Consider the following 14,068-nt stretch of genomic DNA (forward strand, 5'->3'; position numbering starts at 1 on the left):
AGAAGATACTTGACAGCTTTGTCCGATAGAGCTGGATATTCAGAGCTAACCCCCAACCAAAATGACGTCAGTGTATTTTGCTCAAATATTGTTTTCAGGAAGCTATCTGAAGCCAGTTCCAAGAGCTGTTTTTCTTCTAAAGCTGAGAGGTTATTTGGCAATGTCTGAACACTGATGATAAAAGAGTTCCTTATCCATTCAAAGGTGCCGTTCGGTTCAGGGAAATACTTACGAAGATCTTTCTGCAAGCTTTCCAAATGCTGTTTCATGGTTTGCAACACATCACTATCAAGTTCGTTAGGCAAGTTTATTACTAAGTCATGAAGAGATGGAAAGGAATCCAGTTCACGACAACTAAGACATTTATGCCACAGTTTCAATTTTGCAACCAGGGCGCTCACTTTGTCTTCAACATGGAATATGGATATGAGTTTCCCTTGCAAGAATAGATTGAGGTTGTTTAAATGAGCAAAGATATCTGCGATATATGCTAGTTTGCATAGCCATTTCCAGTTGTGTATATGGTCTCGCAGGTTAAAGGTTTCATCTAAAAAACTTGCAGTTCTTCTCGCAGCTCAAAAAGGCGATTCAGAACTTTTCCATGCGAAAGCCAACGCACTTCAGTGTGAAATAGGACTTGTGTATAATCACTGCCCATCTCATCACAAAGCTGAGAAAACAGCCGGGCATTCAGAGGGCGGCCTTTCACAAAATTGATTATTTTCACAGCTTCATCCAGTACTTGCTTTAGATCTGCCTGCATGTTCTGAGTGGCGAGTGCTTCCCTGTGAATGCACCAATGAGTCGATTTTGCTTCTGGCGCAACAGCTTGAATACATGTAACAACTCCTTTCTTTGAACCAATCATGGTTCTGGCGCCATCCGTGCTTATTCCAACACAACGACTTCAATCCAAGTCATTGTTTTTGATAAAGTCATCAATAACTTTAAAAATAGCTTCTCCAGTTGTATGTGTTGGCATAGGTTGGCAGAACAAAACATCATTGTGGACTTCATTATTCAGTTCATATCTGACAAACAACAAAAGATTAGCTAAATTCACAATATCAGTGGATTCATCCGCTTGCAGTGCATAGTAGTGACTCTTTTTTGTACTCTTGACAATAATTGCTGCTTTACGTTTTCGGCCATATCTGTGATTCTATGATGAACAGTGTTATTTGAGAGGGGGACACAATCTATAGCTTTGGTAGCCTTGTCTCCAATCATCACTTGCACCATTACTTTAGCTGCAGGTTTTATTAATGTCTTGCCAATCACTTCAGCAGCTCTGAACTTTGCAATTAAGTACACCACACTATATGAAGCTTCCAAAGCTTTCATATTTTCACCTCCTGTCACATTGCAAATTGTTTTCTGGGACTTTTGGAGATCTTTGCACCTATTTTCGAAGAATTCTTCAGGTTTTCCCTTGTATTCTGTATGTTTGCTATTGAAATGGCGTTTTAGGTTGGATGGTTTCATATTTTCATTTGTGAGAGTCTCGTAACAAATCACACATAGTGGAACAAGCTCCACCTCATCGCCAGTCCACAAAAATCCCAGTTTAAGATATTCCTCAACATATTTGCGGGCTTTTTTCGTTTTCTTTGCAGCTGATACATTCAATAAACTGCAGCTGATACGTTCAATAAACTTACAGATGGTTCACATGGTTCACAAATTTTGTCATCACAATTGTCTGATGTAGCCATATCACTGCATTTTTCGGCATAATTATCACTAACATTCGTCTTTCCTTCATAATTTTCTTTTGTACGTTTCAAACTTCCCATTTTTCGCCAGCGATCCATTGTAAATGGGTTTAACAAAAACAAAAAGAGAGAAATTTTGTATATTAATACACCCCAAGTATGTACTTGCTACGATCTTTAGATTACTACGAGTAGTTATTCACTTTTATCTTTTATCCATCAGTATGACTTCTGCGCATGCAGGGCCGGCTCCAAGTTTTCTGCCGCTCCAAGCGGTGAAAACAAACAAACAAAAAAAAACCAATGGCAGCACTTTGGCAGCAGCTCAATCGCGCCGCTCCATTCTTTGGCGGCAGTTCGGCGGTGGGTCCTTCACTCCCTCTCTTCCTCTTCAGCGGAACTTTGGTGGCAGCTCAAAGAGGAAGAGAGGGACTGAGGGACCCGCTGCCGAATTCCTGCTGAAGACCTGGACAGGCCGCCCCAATAGCGGACGGAGTGCCGCCCCTTAGTATTGGCTGCCCCAAGCACCTGCTTCTCTAGCTGGTGTCTGGAGCCGGCCCTGTGCGCATGCCACAAAGGCAAGTGTATTGCCCAAGCCACGGTAATGCGCACGCGTGGTTTGCATTGGCTCTGCAATGCTATTAGATGTTACTGAACGCATTATCATATTAGTTACAATGTAAATCTGTGTGTATTTCTACTGTACAAGTGTACACCATTCTTGTATATTACATTTTAGTGAATTGTTTTCTGCTGCTAAAAAGAAAACTATGATAAAGTATAATAAAAAATTCTGCCGTGTACCCATTGAAACCCTTTCACGTACCACCAGGGGTACGTGTACCACACTTTGGGAAACACTGCTCTAGAGGCTAATGATTGCAGTGACATCGGCCTAAGTTTGCAGAACTTGACATAATGGCTCTGAAAGTGCAGCTGCCCCATTGATTCCAATGGGGGCATCATGGTTACAGGGGAAACTGCGACCTAGACCCCTTTTAGTCCCTCTCAAGTGCACCCCTCAGGTGCCAGGCCTGGTTTCCTGCCCCTCGCTCTGGGTGGAACAACACAGTCCAACCACTCTGGGACTGGATCTCTGGGCTGCAGCCCCCTGGTTTCCAACCATGTTAACCCAACAGGCCCAACTGTGTTTGGTGTTTGTGAGCCCATGGCATGCCAGGGATCTGTGAACAGCGGCTGACTACAGCGACTCAAAAATGGTGGCAGCAGAACAAAGCATTTTGTATTTGTTTCCCCAAAGATACAAAGTGCATACAGCAAAGCCTTAGACACATGGGTCTCCCACATTAATCATTGCTTGTCAGCTTTTGCAAGCTCCCCCTCAGCCCAAGTAAGTCCCATCTCTGGCTGAGAGCAGCAGACTGTCCTGCTCGCCGTGCACTCCCTGGCCAGCATGACAGCTCTCAGTGATGCTTCCTAACCCTAACCCTAACCCTCACCCTAATCCCAACCCCCACCCTCTTCCAGGCCCTTGGGGGCTTGTGTGTCACGAACCAGACCAGCTAGGACCAGCTGCTGGCCTACTCTTTGTCTAACTCCATTGTTAGGCAACCAACAAGCCCCTGTGCACTGCCTTGGAACTGACAGAGTGGTCACAGCCCCTGATTGCCGGCTGGTTTAGCAGCCCTGCTTATAAGCCTGGCCCCCACAGCAGATCAGTGGCTGCTCAACAATGTGCACCTGTGCTTTCCCTTGTTCCAGTCCCTGCTCCTGTTCTGCTCCCCACCACCTTCAGACTTCTGGTTTCGCTTCCTGGCTCTGCCTCTGGCTTACGACTCCGCTTCACCCCTCAGCTCTGCATTTGGCTTTTGTCCCTCTGGAGCTGACTTTCAGCTCGTTTCCTGGACACTGCCCACCTTGTGCCCATCTCTAACCAGTAGGCTGAACCCTTGCTTCTACCATCAGGCCTGACTGCCCTCGGCCAGAATGGCTACAGTGTAATAGCTCAGTCAGTGTTCCCTCTGATTTCTCTTCTCAGTCTGGGCAAAAAAGGCTCTGTCCCCAGAGTTGGTGCTGAGTTCTCACCAGGCTATAAATGTGGCTATTGTGTTTGTCGGAATGCTCCATCTCTAAGCTGTTGTTTTAGCTTCCTTGCTTGATTCCTTTAACAACCCCATTGGATCTAACTCACCAGCAAGTAACTCATCATCAAACAAACACAGAGGCATGCACCATATTCATAAAAAATACAGAGATTTCCTGGTTCATTGTAGAGGGTGACTCAGAGGCCCAAGGCTAATATTTTAAATGTCAGCACTGTTACGTGTCACTGCCTCTCACAGTGCATAAGAAACGAGAGGGAGGATCATGAAGACGTGCACAATCAATTGTGAGCAGTGTCCGTGTGGGTGGAGCTTGAAAGAGCACTACCCCCAGAGCCGTCCCTTGGGTAGGGCAAATCGGGGCAACTGCTCCGGGCCCCGTGCTTTGGGGGGCCCCGTGGCCTGGTGCGATTGGCTGGGACGGTCGGTCCTGGAAGAGATGAATCCGTCACTTCCGCCCCAGACCTCGCACCCTGCAGTGATGGTCCTGACCATGCCGCTCCCAGTTTGGCCCCTGGTGAAAGCTGAATAACCATGGAGGGGCACCATAAAAAAGGATGTAATGAGGCTGTGGCCTCTAGTTTGTGAAGTCCTTTGGGGTTTTCCTGGGTTAGAGCAAGTCATTATTTTGGGGGTGAAACTGTGGGTTTGGATACTCAGCTGAGACACATAAAGGGCATGCATTCTGTAGACAGCAGCTCCTTCCACGCTGGAGCAGTTTGTAACTAATCCCAAAGAGTTAACGGTTCATGTTGTAGCGTACCTTTAAAAGATCTCAGAGCACTTGACAAAATTAATCAAATTTCACAACACACATGAGAGGGAGGGAAACCTACTTCCCAGCGTGACACTAGCACATAGTCCTGATATGCCAGCACTGCCTAGAGACAGTCATTGGCAGAGCTCAGAACAGAGCCCAGGTGTCCTGAGTCCCTGTATCCTGCTCTAGTCAGCAGGCAAATCTGCCTCCAAAAGCCGAAAGTGCAATTATGAGCAACCAAACACCTCACTCAAGCTGCTCTCGGATCTGATCCTATAAAGCGTGGCTTTCACTAGGCAGCTTTCCGATGTTTAAATTCTGGCATGTTGATTGAAAGTTACATTTGGGTTGGGAGAGCCTATTCGTCCATCACAAAACTGATCTGTGCAAATAGAGATGGGCCTAAACTGACATCCTAGATCTGACCTTAACTCTAGTCTGGTCCAAACCAAAAACCTCATGGATTGGGAGGAGGGCATTTGAATTCAAGATCTAACCCTTGGCTTTCCCACAGTTTGGGACCAGCTTGTTAGAGATTTGAGCTGTGAACCAAAGTATAAGAATCCAGACCCGTGGTTTTGGTTAAGGCCCAAATCTAGATGTCAGTTTCTTATTTTAAGAGTGTTGTGGGATTGACTGGGAATTGGTACAAAGTGCTGCCCAGAAGGAAGTGCATTTACAGGTGACATGCCAATACCTTGATCCATAACTAACATGAATTGTTCCCTCTCTGGTAGATCAGAAGCTTATTCTTCGTGACGTCATACTAGTGCCTTGGCAGTTTCCCCTTATGAAAGGAATGCTGTTGGGTATGGGTATGAAGGCTCTGATTGGCTGACTAGCCAGGCACACCACACTCAAAACAAGGTTACCCTGATGATCTGCAAAGAAAATATCTGCCTGGGGTAGGGAGATTGGGGCAGTTACTGTGCTTGCCTGGGACTGAGGGTGAAGGGGAATGCTCAGTGCTTGACTCAGGACCTAGGACAGAGCCAAAGTCTGACTCCAGATCTCGTCCATTTCCATAAAACCAAAAATCTAAACATCCCTTTGTGGAGAGGCTCCTCTCTGAACAAACCTGCAGATGGAGCCTGACTAATCTAGCTACACTGATGGAAGCAGGAATGTGTCAGACCAGACATGTGTCTCTGTGCCAAATGTAGATTAAGAGTCACTCCCACAATGGAAATGCAGCCATAGACAAGACAGAAGTCAAGGAAGTGGAGGCGAAGGGAGTGCTAAACCCTTAAAGGAAACTGCAGATTAATACCAAAATCTTGAATTGCTGCATTGTATTACTGACTCTCCATTGTGGTAGAGGAGCAATGATGCTACGCAGTGGCACCAGAGACATCTTGCTCATGGAGGGGAGACCAGGAACATTTGGTGTAAGGTGCCTTCAATTCTTCCCTCTGAAAGCAGTGTGCACCCCAACCTCTGCCAGAGTAGCAGGTCCCATTGCTGCCCCAGCTGTAAGGGTAGCTGGTCTTCTCCCCAACCCAATGCAACCACATTGAGAGCAGGGCTCTTGCCCTTCTGCATGAGAGGCAGGGTGATGGTGGTGGTGGTGGGAAATGTCATAAAGGTCTTCTACAATCTACTGATGCAGCAGAGGGTAGGATATAAAGTTTTTAAATGGTTTTATATATCACTAACACTGAATCCAATAGAAGTTGCCATCGGCACAGTGTGCAGGAGGACACTGGTGGTGCAGGGAATCTGAGAGATGCTGTAGGAGATGATCCAGTGCTTCAACAGTAAAAAAAGTAAGTTTTTGTCCTCCCCACCACTGCACAAACACCGGATTAAAGTAACTTGGAAAGTCCCTCAGATTTCCTTGGCTTCAGCATTTCCTGGCTTTTAATGTAAATCGTCTAATTTGGCTTCCAGTGTAGGGGTGGAATAGGAGCAGAAGTTAAATTCCCTGGCAGGGTCACTAAGAATATGTCTACACTGCAGTTAGACACCCATGACAAGGTGACTCAGGCTCATGGGGCTCGGGCTAAGGGGCTGTTAATTGCAGGGTAGACATTCAGGCTCATCTTGCAGGGTCCTACAGCCCAGGCTCCAGCCCAAGCCCGAATGTCTACACCACAATTAAACAGCCCTTTAGCCCAAACCCCATGAGCCCGAGTCAGCTGCCATGGGCCAACCGCGAGTTTTTAATTGCAGTGTAGACATACCCTATGGCTTTGTCTACAGAGACAAACTTGACCCATTTGAGTTAAGACCCTGTGTGGACACTTACTTTGGTTTAGCTTGAAATGATTCAGAGCAGGTTTAAGCTAAACCACAACAGGTGTAGTCCAGTCCATGTAGCCTTTTGCACCAACTAAACCACATCTGTTTTAAAATAACACCTGAAGTTAAACTGGTGCAACTCTGCATATAGACAAGTCCCAGCTGTTCTCATTGAACAAGAGGTTGACTTGAGCTCAGCCTCCCACCTTCCCTTGCACAAGTGCTCAGGAAAGAGGCTGTTAGAGTAGTCACTTGGGAGCTGGAGGAGAGAATGTCTTTGGGAAGGCTGGGCCCAACACTTGGCATCACAGGATTGGGTTTAACAGAGCTCTGGTTCCTTTTATGCTTATTTTCTTTCTTCTATACTGTTATAGTAGGCATTGTCAGGTAATGGTGTTCTCCCGAGTCCTTTCTTAGTGTGAAAGCAAATGGTCAGTCTTGGGAAGACATGCTGTGTGGTATGGTTTTTGGCTCTGCAAATTCCTGGGCAGAGCAGCAGGAGAGTTTCCTCTCTGCCTGTGGCACAGTTATTCCTTGGAAACCAGGCACTAGTGTTGGGCTAGGATTTCTGGGTGAGGACTTTGCCTGCATGCTGTTTGACAACCTCTGTTCTAGGACAAGTGTATGTGAAAATAAACAAATTACATGTAGAATATACTCATACTCCACATCAATAACTTCTCCTTCGCTAGAAAGCTGACCTGCAAGGCCCTGGACATCTATTCCTGTTCTGCAGAAAGGCAACAAAGAAAGAACCTTGATGATGTTCAGCAAAGAAACTCTTCTGAATGCAACCGTAATGCAGTCCTGTCTCCTGAGTCTGTAGAAGGACAGTCCGAAATAACGGCTGAGGTGTAAACTGCTACATTGGTCTTAATAGTAAGTTAACTCTGAATCCTAGCTTCTAAATGTCAACCCAAAGTACTTCACTGCTGCTCATTCATCTTGGACTATCCTGTATGCAAGGTCATTGTGGAAGCTTGTGACTCAAAGTAAAGATTTAATCTATCCCACATGGGAAAATGTTAGATGCTTACCAATTTCAAGTCATTGAATTCTTTATCGGACACTACTTGCTCTGTTTCCAGAGCAAAACTACTTGCCACTAGGAGTTAATCTTCCACATTAAAGTTAAATATGTTGCTGGAGAGTGGGGTGGTAAATTTACCTTTCATTAGAACCTTAGTTGCAACCTTAACTCTGCTTAGATATTACTGGTGTGTCCATATTACACAGCACATGTGCAAGTCCTCTTTTTTTCTAGTACCAGTTTCTTGGCCATTGGGGGAACCTGTAACTAGAGTTGGTAGGAAAAGAGAATTTCTGTTCCATAAAAGATTCCAACATTTTTTATTTTTTGTTCCAAATTGAAACGAAAAGCTGAAATATCCCAGGGAACAAATTCCAAAAAAAAAATTCAGTTTAGGACTATCAGATGGTTTGATAGGGTAAAAATGCTTTGTTTCAGTAATGCCAATGCATAATATAAAATGTTAAATATAATATCCAATATTTTAATACAACAAAGATGACTTGTTGCTATTTTCCAGTCAACTCTTGTCAACTGACTCATTCCCTTGAAATATTTCAGTTTAGACAAAACTGCATTTTCCAACAGGATTATTCCATTGGAAACTTTGACCAACTCTACTCATATCCCTTCTACCCATGAGGTTAACATCAGTGTTAGTAAATGGTACTGATTGACTCTGTGGAGCCTTTAACATCTCTGAAGTGAGAGAGTCAATGGCTTTCAATGAGACTTTATTTTAGTATCTCAGGCCAAACTATTGCTCAGTGTCATTGATGGAGTTCAAGAAAGACCCAAAGAAAAGGAGGCATAGGCAAGGGAGAAGGAATGACTCCTTCTCAGACTGGAAAAGAGCTGTTGATCAAAATGCAGATACCAGGAGAGACCTTTCTTAGCAGCAGCAGGATTATGAGAAGGGAGAGAGGTCAGTGTGAGATGAGTGGAAGGAATAGAACTTCTGAGGCTGGCTTGCAACAAATCTGAGCATTTTTAAAAAAGGAGGAGGGAATCTTGACTCAGGATCCTGGAATACTGAAATTTGAGTGTCATGGGATCACCTCTCTTTATATGCAATAAGGTGGCTGGCAGGATTCTACATACTAGGGATTGGAGAGCTGGGCTATAGAGAAAGCAGTGGCGAAAGGCAAGAGGGAACTGACAGAGTGCTGACACTAATGACAGAAAGCAGTCTTGCAGAGGTGGGAGGAAGAGAGATCGTAATCCAGCATTATGGTTAGCACCAGCTTAGAGTACTGAGTTAAGGCAGTATGGAGATGGAGGCAATAACTGTGATGCACTTCCCCAGAATGAGAGGGGAATACCAGCTTACTAAACACCATCAGCTGGTGAGTAGGATTCAATGGACCTTCTTTAATTCCACTTTCATGGCCTTTAGCTCACTTGGATTCCACACATGCCCAGGTCACATTCCTTTCCTTTCCGATTGGCTTTTGGTTGCAATGCATGCAAATCACAGAGGAGGAAAGGCCTCCCCTTCTTAAAAGGGGAAGATCAGGAGTGGCCAGAGTTAGTCAAGACTGAGCAACATTAAAGCAGTTGTGTTTCCAAGGGGTCTTCTAGCGTGGGACTGGCTGATTCTTCATGGAGACAAGTGAGTAAGGAGGCAGATTTGGGTCAAGTAATTTATAAGTGAGGAAATGGTGGAACTGAGGCAGATGTACTTTATGCAAAGGGTAATAACCGACAGTTAATGGGAGCATGGTGGCAATAGGAATGCAGGAGTCCAAGAATTCCTTCTGGAGCAGGTGACTAAGATCTTGGGATGGGTCCTCTTTAACTCTCTAGTTGTGGGGCAAAGTTTGCTTTCCCTGCTTGCTGAACTTCTTCTCCTAGAGCCAAACATCTCCTGGGCAAGCAGACACATAGGAATTGCTAATTCCATGCACTTCCTGATTCCCCTGATTGCCCATGAAGAACAGGGTTAGATGTTTAGTGTCCAGAAAAGAAAGGTGAGGAGAGTGATGTTTGGTGGCTTAAATGAGCGGCCAGTTCTGTTAATGAACTACCACCTGTCAACACACGAGGGAGCTCTCACCGCTAGAAAGGAAAATGGTGCACTGCACGGGACTGAAGGGCATAGAGGTCTGTGGTTCCCATGCAGAATATGAGGTGAGCAAATGCGTACTCAAGAATTTAGCTGTGAATTGTGCGAGAGTAGGGGAGTGAATGTCGTAGTGTTCATGTACAAACTGCTCACTATTTGCTCTTCCTTGAGCCAGGATTATTCATTTGGAACAAAAACATATAACATTGGGCACCTAATTAATTGCTAGCATAATCCCTCCCTAGTAGAGTTCCACCCTGGAGGGCTAGGTGTCTTTCATCCTAAGGGGCTTTACAAACTGGAAGTGACTTCTGTCAGCTTCTAAATCTGCTTCTGAAACGCAGCCACTGTGGAGCTGAAATGGGACAGATGGTGCAGTACTGCACAAGAGTTTAGGACTGGAAGGGAAGGAGAGTCTTGTGTCTGTTTAAAAGACATGGGGCCATTTAGGCAGATACTAAGTCAAATTCAGGCCTAGTGTGAATGAGTGTGTGCAGTGGCTTTGAGCTGTTTACTGTTAATCACGGGTCTGATGTGGCTGTTCTGTTCTTTCCGGCCTTGTCTTGGGGTCACTGCTCTTCGTAAACTTCTGCTGGCTGAAATGATGACATTGGTAGACAGGCCAAGTGCACCGGCATCTGAAGGACAAATTCCCCTCTATCCCCACAAGCAGGCCTGCTGCTTGCTGACTTCTTACCCTTACTTTCCTCATACAGCCATAGTGAGCCTGAATATTCAAGGCATTCATCCTCTCCTGAGGCAAACCTGTAGGCCGGTGAGCGAGAACTCTCCTTATTTGCAGAGAAACGTGCGCCCTATTTATATTCCCACCTTCCTTTCAGCTGCCAAAACCTTCCCATCCAAACCTGTGACCCTATCCCTCCTTATCCTCATGACAGAGGTCACTCTGATACAGGGCGCTGGAACAATTTGTATAGTGGGGGTGCTGAGAACCATTAAAGCAAACTGTAAACCTTGGATATAATGGAAACCATTTCAAGCCAGGGGGTGCAGCACCCTCTGCACCACTAGTTCCAGCACCTATGCTCTGAGAATCTGGTCAGATGGGGGAATCAGTGTTTCCATTGGAAATAAAATCCAAAGCAAAACTTTCTGTACACACGCAATGCCACTGCTACTCTTCCAGGCACAGCATCACAATGAAAGGGATGAGTACTGGGGTTTGTCTACCTAAAACTTACTAGTTAAAAATAAAGGGGTGATTTAAACCAGCTTAGTTAAACCAGTGCAGACCGCTGTACGAACCCTCTTATTTTGGGCGAAGAGTGGCTTATATTGGTTTTGTTTGAACGGACCCCTCATTGACTTAAATTAAGGCCCTATCTACACTTAAAACTTGTTGGTCAGAGGGTTGAAAAAAATCAAACCCAAATCCACTCCCCTCTGTGACCTAGCTGACAAAACCCCCAGTGTAATGCAGCTAGGCTGGCATAAGAGGGTTCTGCTGGTTGCCATAGCTCACACTGTTCTGGGAGGTGGTGTTCCTAGACCCACTGGATTCCCTCTTCTGTTGGTGTATGTGTGCCTACATGGTAGGGCTATGCTCGCAGAGATGTATGGTAGATATAGCCTATAGGTCAAAGTGAAATAGAGATTAATTCAAACAAAAGCAGAATAAGCCACTCTTAACCCAGAACAAGAGGATCTGAACAGGGGCATGTGCTGGTTTAACTAAACTGGCTTAAAGTGCCACCTTGAATTAAATGGATGCATTAGGCTGTTTCGTTTCAAGTATGCGTGGGCACCCGTTTTCGGAAGAGGGCCCCCTGTGTGAAATAAGTGCCCACACAGATGAGAACTGCACCACCTAGGGTGGGAATTTAAACCAGCTGTGTCCCCTTGGTTCCCCTCACTGTACAGACAAGGTCTCAGGAACATCGCTGATGGCAAAGGCTGGGATCTGCCCACTTTGGGGAAGTGAGGAAGGGAGCCCTGGGGGCCCAGCCCGGCTGCGATACCAGGGTAGTGTCAGGCCCGGCTCTGTTGGTTCGCCAGGGGCAGTTTGAGGCTCCGTGCTGCGGAAGGAGGCAGGGAGGAGCGGCGGCCCTGCCTGCAGGGAGTGCGCAGGGGGCCGGACGGGGCTGGGAGCGGGGCACTGAGGCAGCGAGTGGAGCGTGGCTGGCTGGGGGTGGGAGCGTTAGGGGGCTGGCGGGGTGGGCCGGCAAAGGAGCCGGTAGTGGCGCTCTCCAGTGTAGGCGCAGAGCTCAGCGGCCGCGCTCGCAGGGAAGGAGCCGGCGCCCAGGCGGTTCTGCCCCGGAGGGGACCGCGGCTGCAGCCGGCCTCGGGCAAGGCGGGGCGGGCGCAGCGAGGGGAGGGCGGCAGCCCCCGGCGCTGCCTCGCGGCGGAAGTGGCCAGAGGAGGAAATTCCCACTCGGCTGCCGGCTACAGCCAGTATCCCGCGGCGGCAGCTCTCCAGCGCCCGGGCCAGGAGCCGCTGCCGGGGATGTGAAGGCGCCCAACCCCCGGATCATGGCCAGCCCAGGTAGGTTCCCCGCACGGCCACCCCTGCGGCTCGGATCCCAGGAGAGCCCCACCGGGCGCTGCGCCCCCAGCCCGGACCATGCCGGGGTCCCTCCCCGGGCGCGCTCGCCTCTCGCCCCCCCGCGTCCGCGGCCTCCCCTGCCCCCCGCTCGGGGGCGCTCGCTGCGCAGAGGGAGCCACCTGTCACTGCCCGGGCTTTCTAAGACCGCCGCCCCCCACGTGCCCGCTAGCGGGAAAGCGGGGGGCGATGGCTGTGTAGGTTCCCCGCGATGAGACCCTTGTGTGAGCGCTGGACATCCCAGTCTCGAGAGAATAGCTGGCTGCGCCCGGACTGGCCGCTGCACCTGCTGCCTTCCGGCCAGCCTCTGTGCCCCAGGGAACTGCTGCTTGCAAGCCAGTGCCAGTGGCTGCTTCATCCCATGGCTCTTCCCCGCTTGGCCACCAGTGCTCTTCAAAGTGGGCCCCCTGGCCACAGGACCCAGCTGGCAATGCTGTTGGAGTCCGAGGCCATGGGTTAGGTCATGCAGGGTGAGTGAACGCCATCTCTGCACCCAAAGGTCCACTGGCTAGCACTCAGCCCTTGCCTGTTGTCTAGTTGCCCCCTGACCGCTGTGGATTGACCGTGGGACTCGCCACCTGGGATGCTGTGAAGGCCAAAACTATAACTGGGTTCAAGAAAGAATGAGATAAGTTCACGGAGGATGGGTCCATCAGTGGCTGTTAGCCAACACGGTCAGGGATGCAACCCCATGCTCTGGGTGCCCCTAATACTCTGACTGCCAGAAGCTGGGACTGGGTGACAGGGGAAGGATTGAAATTGCCTTGTTCTGTTCATGCTCTCGGAAGCATCTGGCATGTGCCACGAGGCTGGATAGACCATTGGTCTTACCCAGTATAGCCATGCTTATGTTAAGCAGTCTCATTGCATGCCACAGTTAATGCTATCCAAAGGGAAGGAATGGAAGGTGCAATTCATGTGGGGCACCGCTGGGAACAGCACCTATTGGATATTGCCTTGGGGAAGAAACCTAACTGTAACTCTTTCTCAGGCTACGTCTTCACTTCCAAAAAGTTTGCACAGCAAGATAAGTGCAGGTTATTAGCTAGGTCACTGTAATCCTGCCTCCTTTTCCCCAGCCTTTTCGAGCATGTCTACACTGCACACTAAGCCCAGACTCTTACTCAGGTTTGAGCCCAAGCTCCCTTTTCATCCACATACAAATCAGTCTGACTCGGGTCGGCTGGCACTCAGGACCCGGGTCCAAGGACCCTGCTAGGGGGTGGGTCAGAGCCTGAGTCCTGCTCAGACGCATGTCCAAATCCTGTTATTTTGTAGTGTGGATGCAGCTCAAGCCACAGCCCTGAAACATCCATGCAGTGCAGCATGGATGTGTTAGCATGGCTGTGAGGCTCAAGCCCGGCAATTGTAAGCCCAGGTTTACATTCAGTGTGAAACATCAAGTCCACAAGCCTGGGTCTGTGGTTACAATTGAGTGTAGAGAACCTGCAGTGAAGACCTACCCTTAGGCTATAACTATGCTGAAGTTACAGGTTGCAGTGCAGGTAGGCAGACCTGTACTAGCTTTAATCTTGCTAGCACTGCTAAAAATTGCATGCAGACATGGCAGTATGGACCCCAGCAGGGGCTAGCAATGTGAGTACTTACCCAGGGTTCCAGGCAAGCTTCTACAG

At 48.0% G+C, this 14,068-nt stretch overlaps 1 protein-coding gene and 1 pseudogene across 5 annotated transcripts in view; one reads left to right on the forward strand and one right to left on the reverse strand.

Moving 5' to 3' along the window:
- Positions 1-547: 547 nt before the first annotated feature.
- LOC135972932 (zinc finger BED domain-containing protein 5-like) lies at positions 548-1,324 on the reverse strand (annotated as a pseudogene).
- Positions 1,325-9,321: 7,997 nt separating this feature from the next.
- The window catches only part of PIK3AP1 (phosphoinositide-3-kinase adaptor protein 1), a 79,238-nt gene continuing 74,491 nt past the window's right edge, over positions 9,322-14,068 (forward strand). For 2 of the 5 annotated variants that reach the window (XM_005312075.4, XM_065551580.1), the window contains exon 1: positions 12,035-12,377. In XM_005312075.4, the coding sequence (XP_005312132.1) occupies positions 12,365-12,377 (13 nt within the window). In that variant the 5' untranslated portion in view covers positions 12,035-12,364. Of the gene's footprint in view, positions 9,422-12,033; positions 12,378-14,068 lie in introns of those variants that run through there. The other 3 variants (XM_024112563.3, XM_042850196.2, XM_065551581.1) reach the window with 3 other exon arrangements.

The sequence above is a fragment of the Chrysemys picta genome, chromosome 7 (assembly GCF_011386835.1).
Source record: "Chrysemys picta bellii isolate R12L10 chromosome 7, ASM1138683v2, whole genome shotgun sequence".
Lineage (NCBI taxonomy): Eukaryota > Metazoa > Chordata > Testudines > Emydidae > Chrysemys > Chrysemys picta.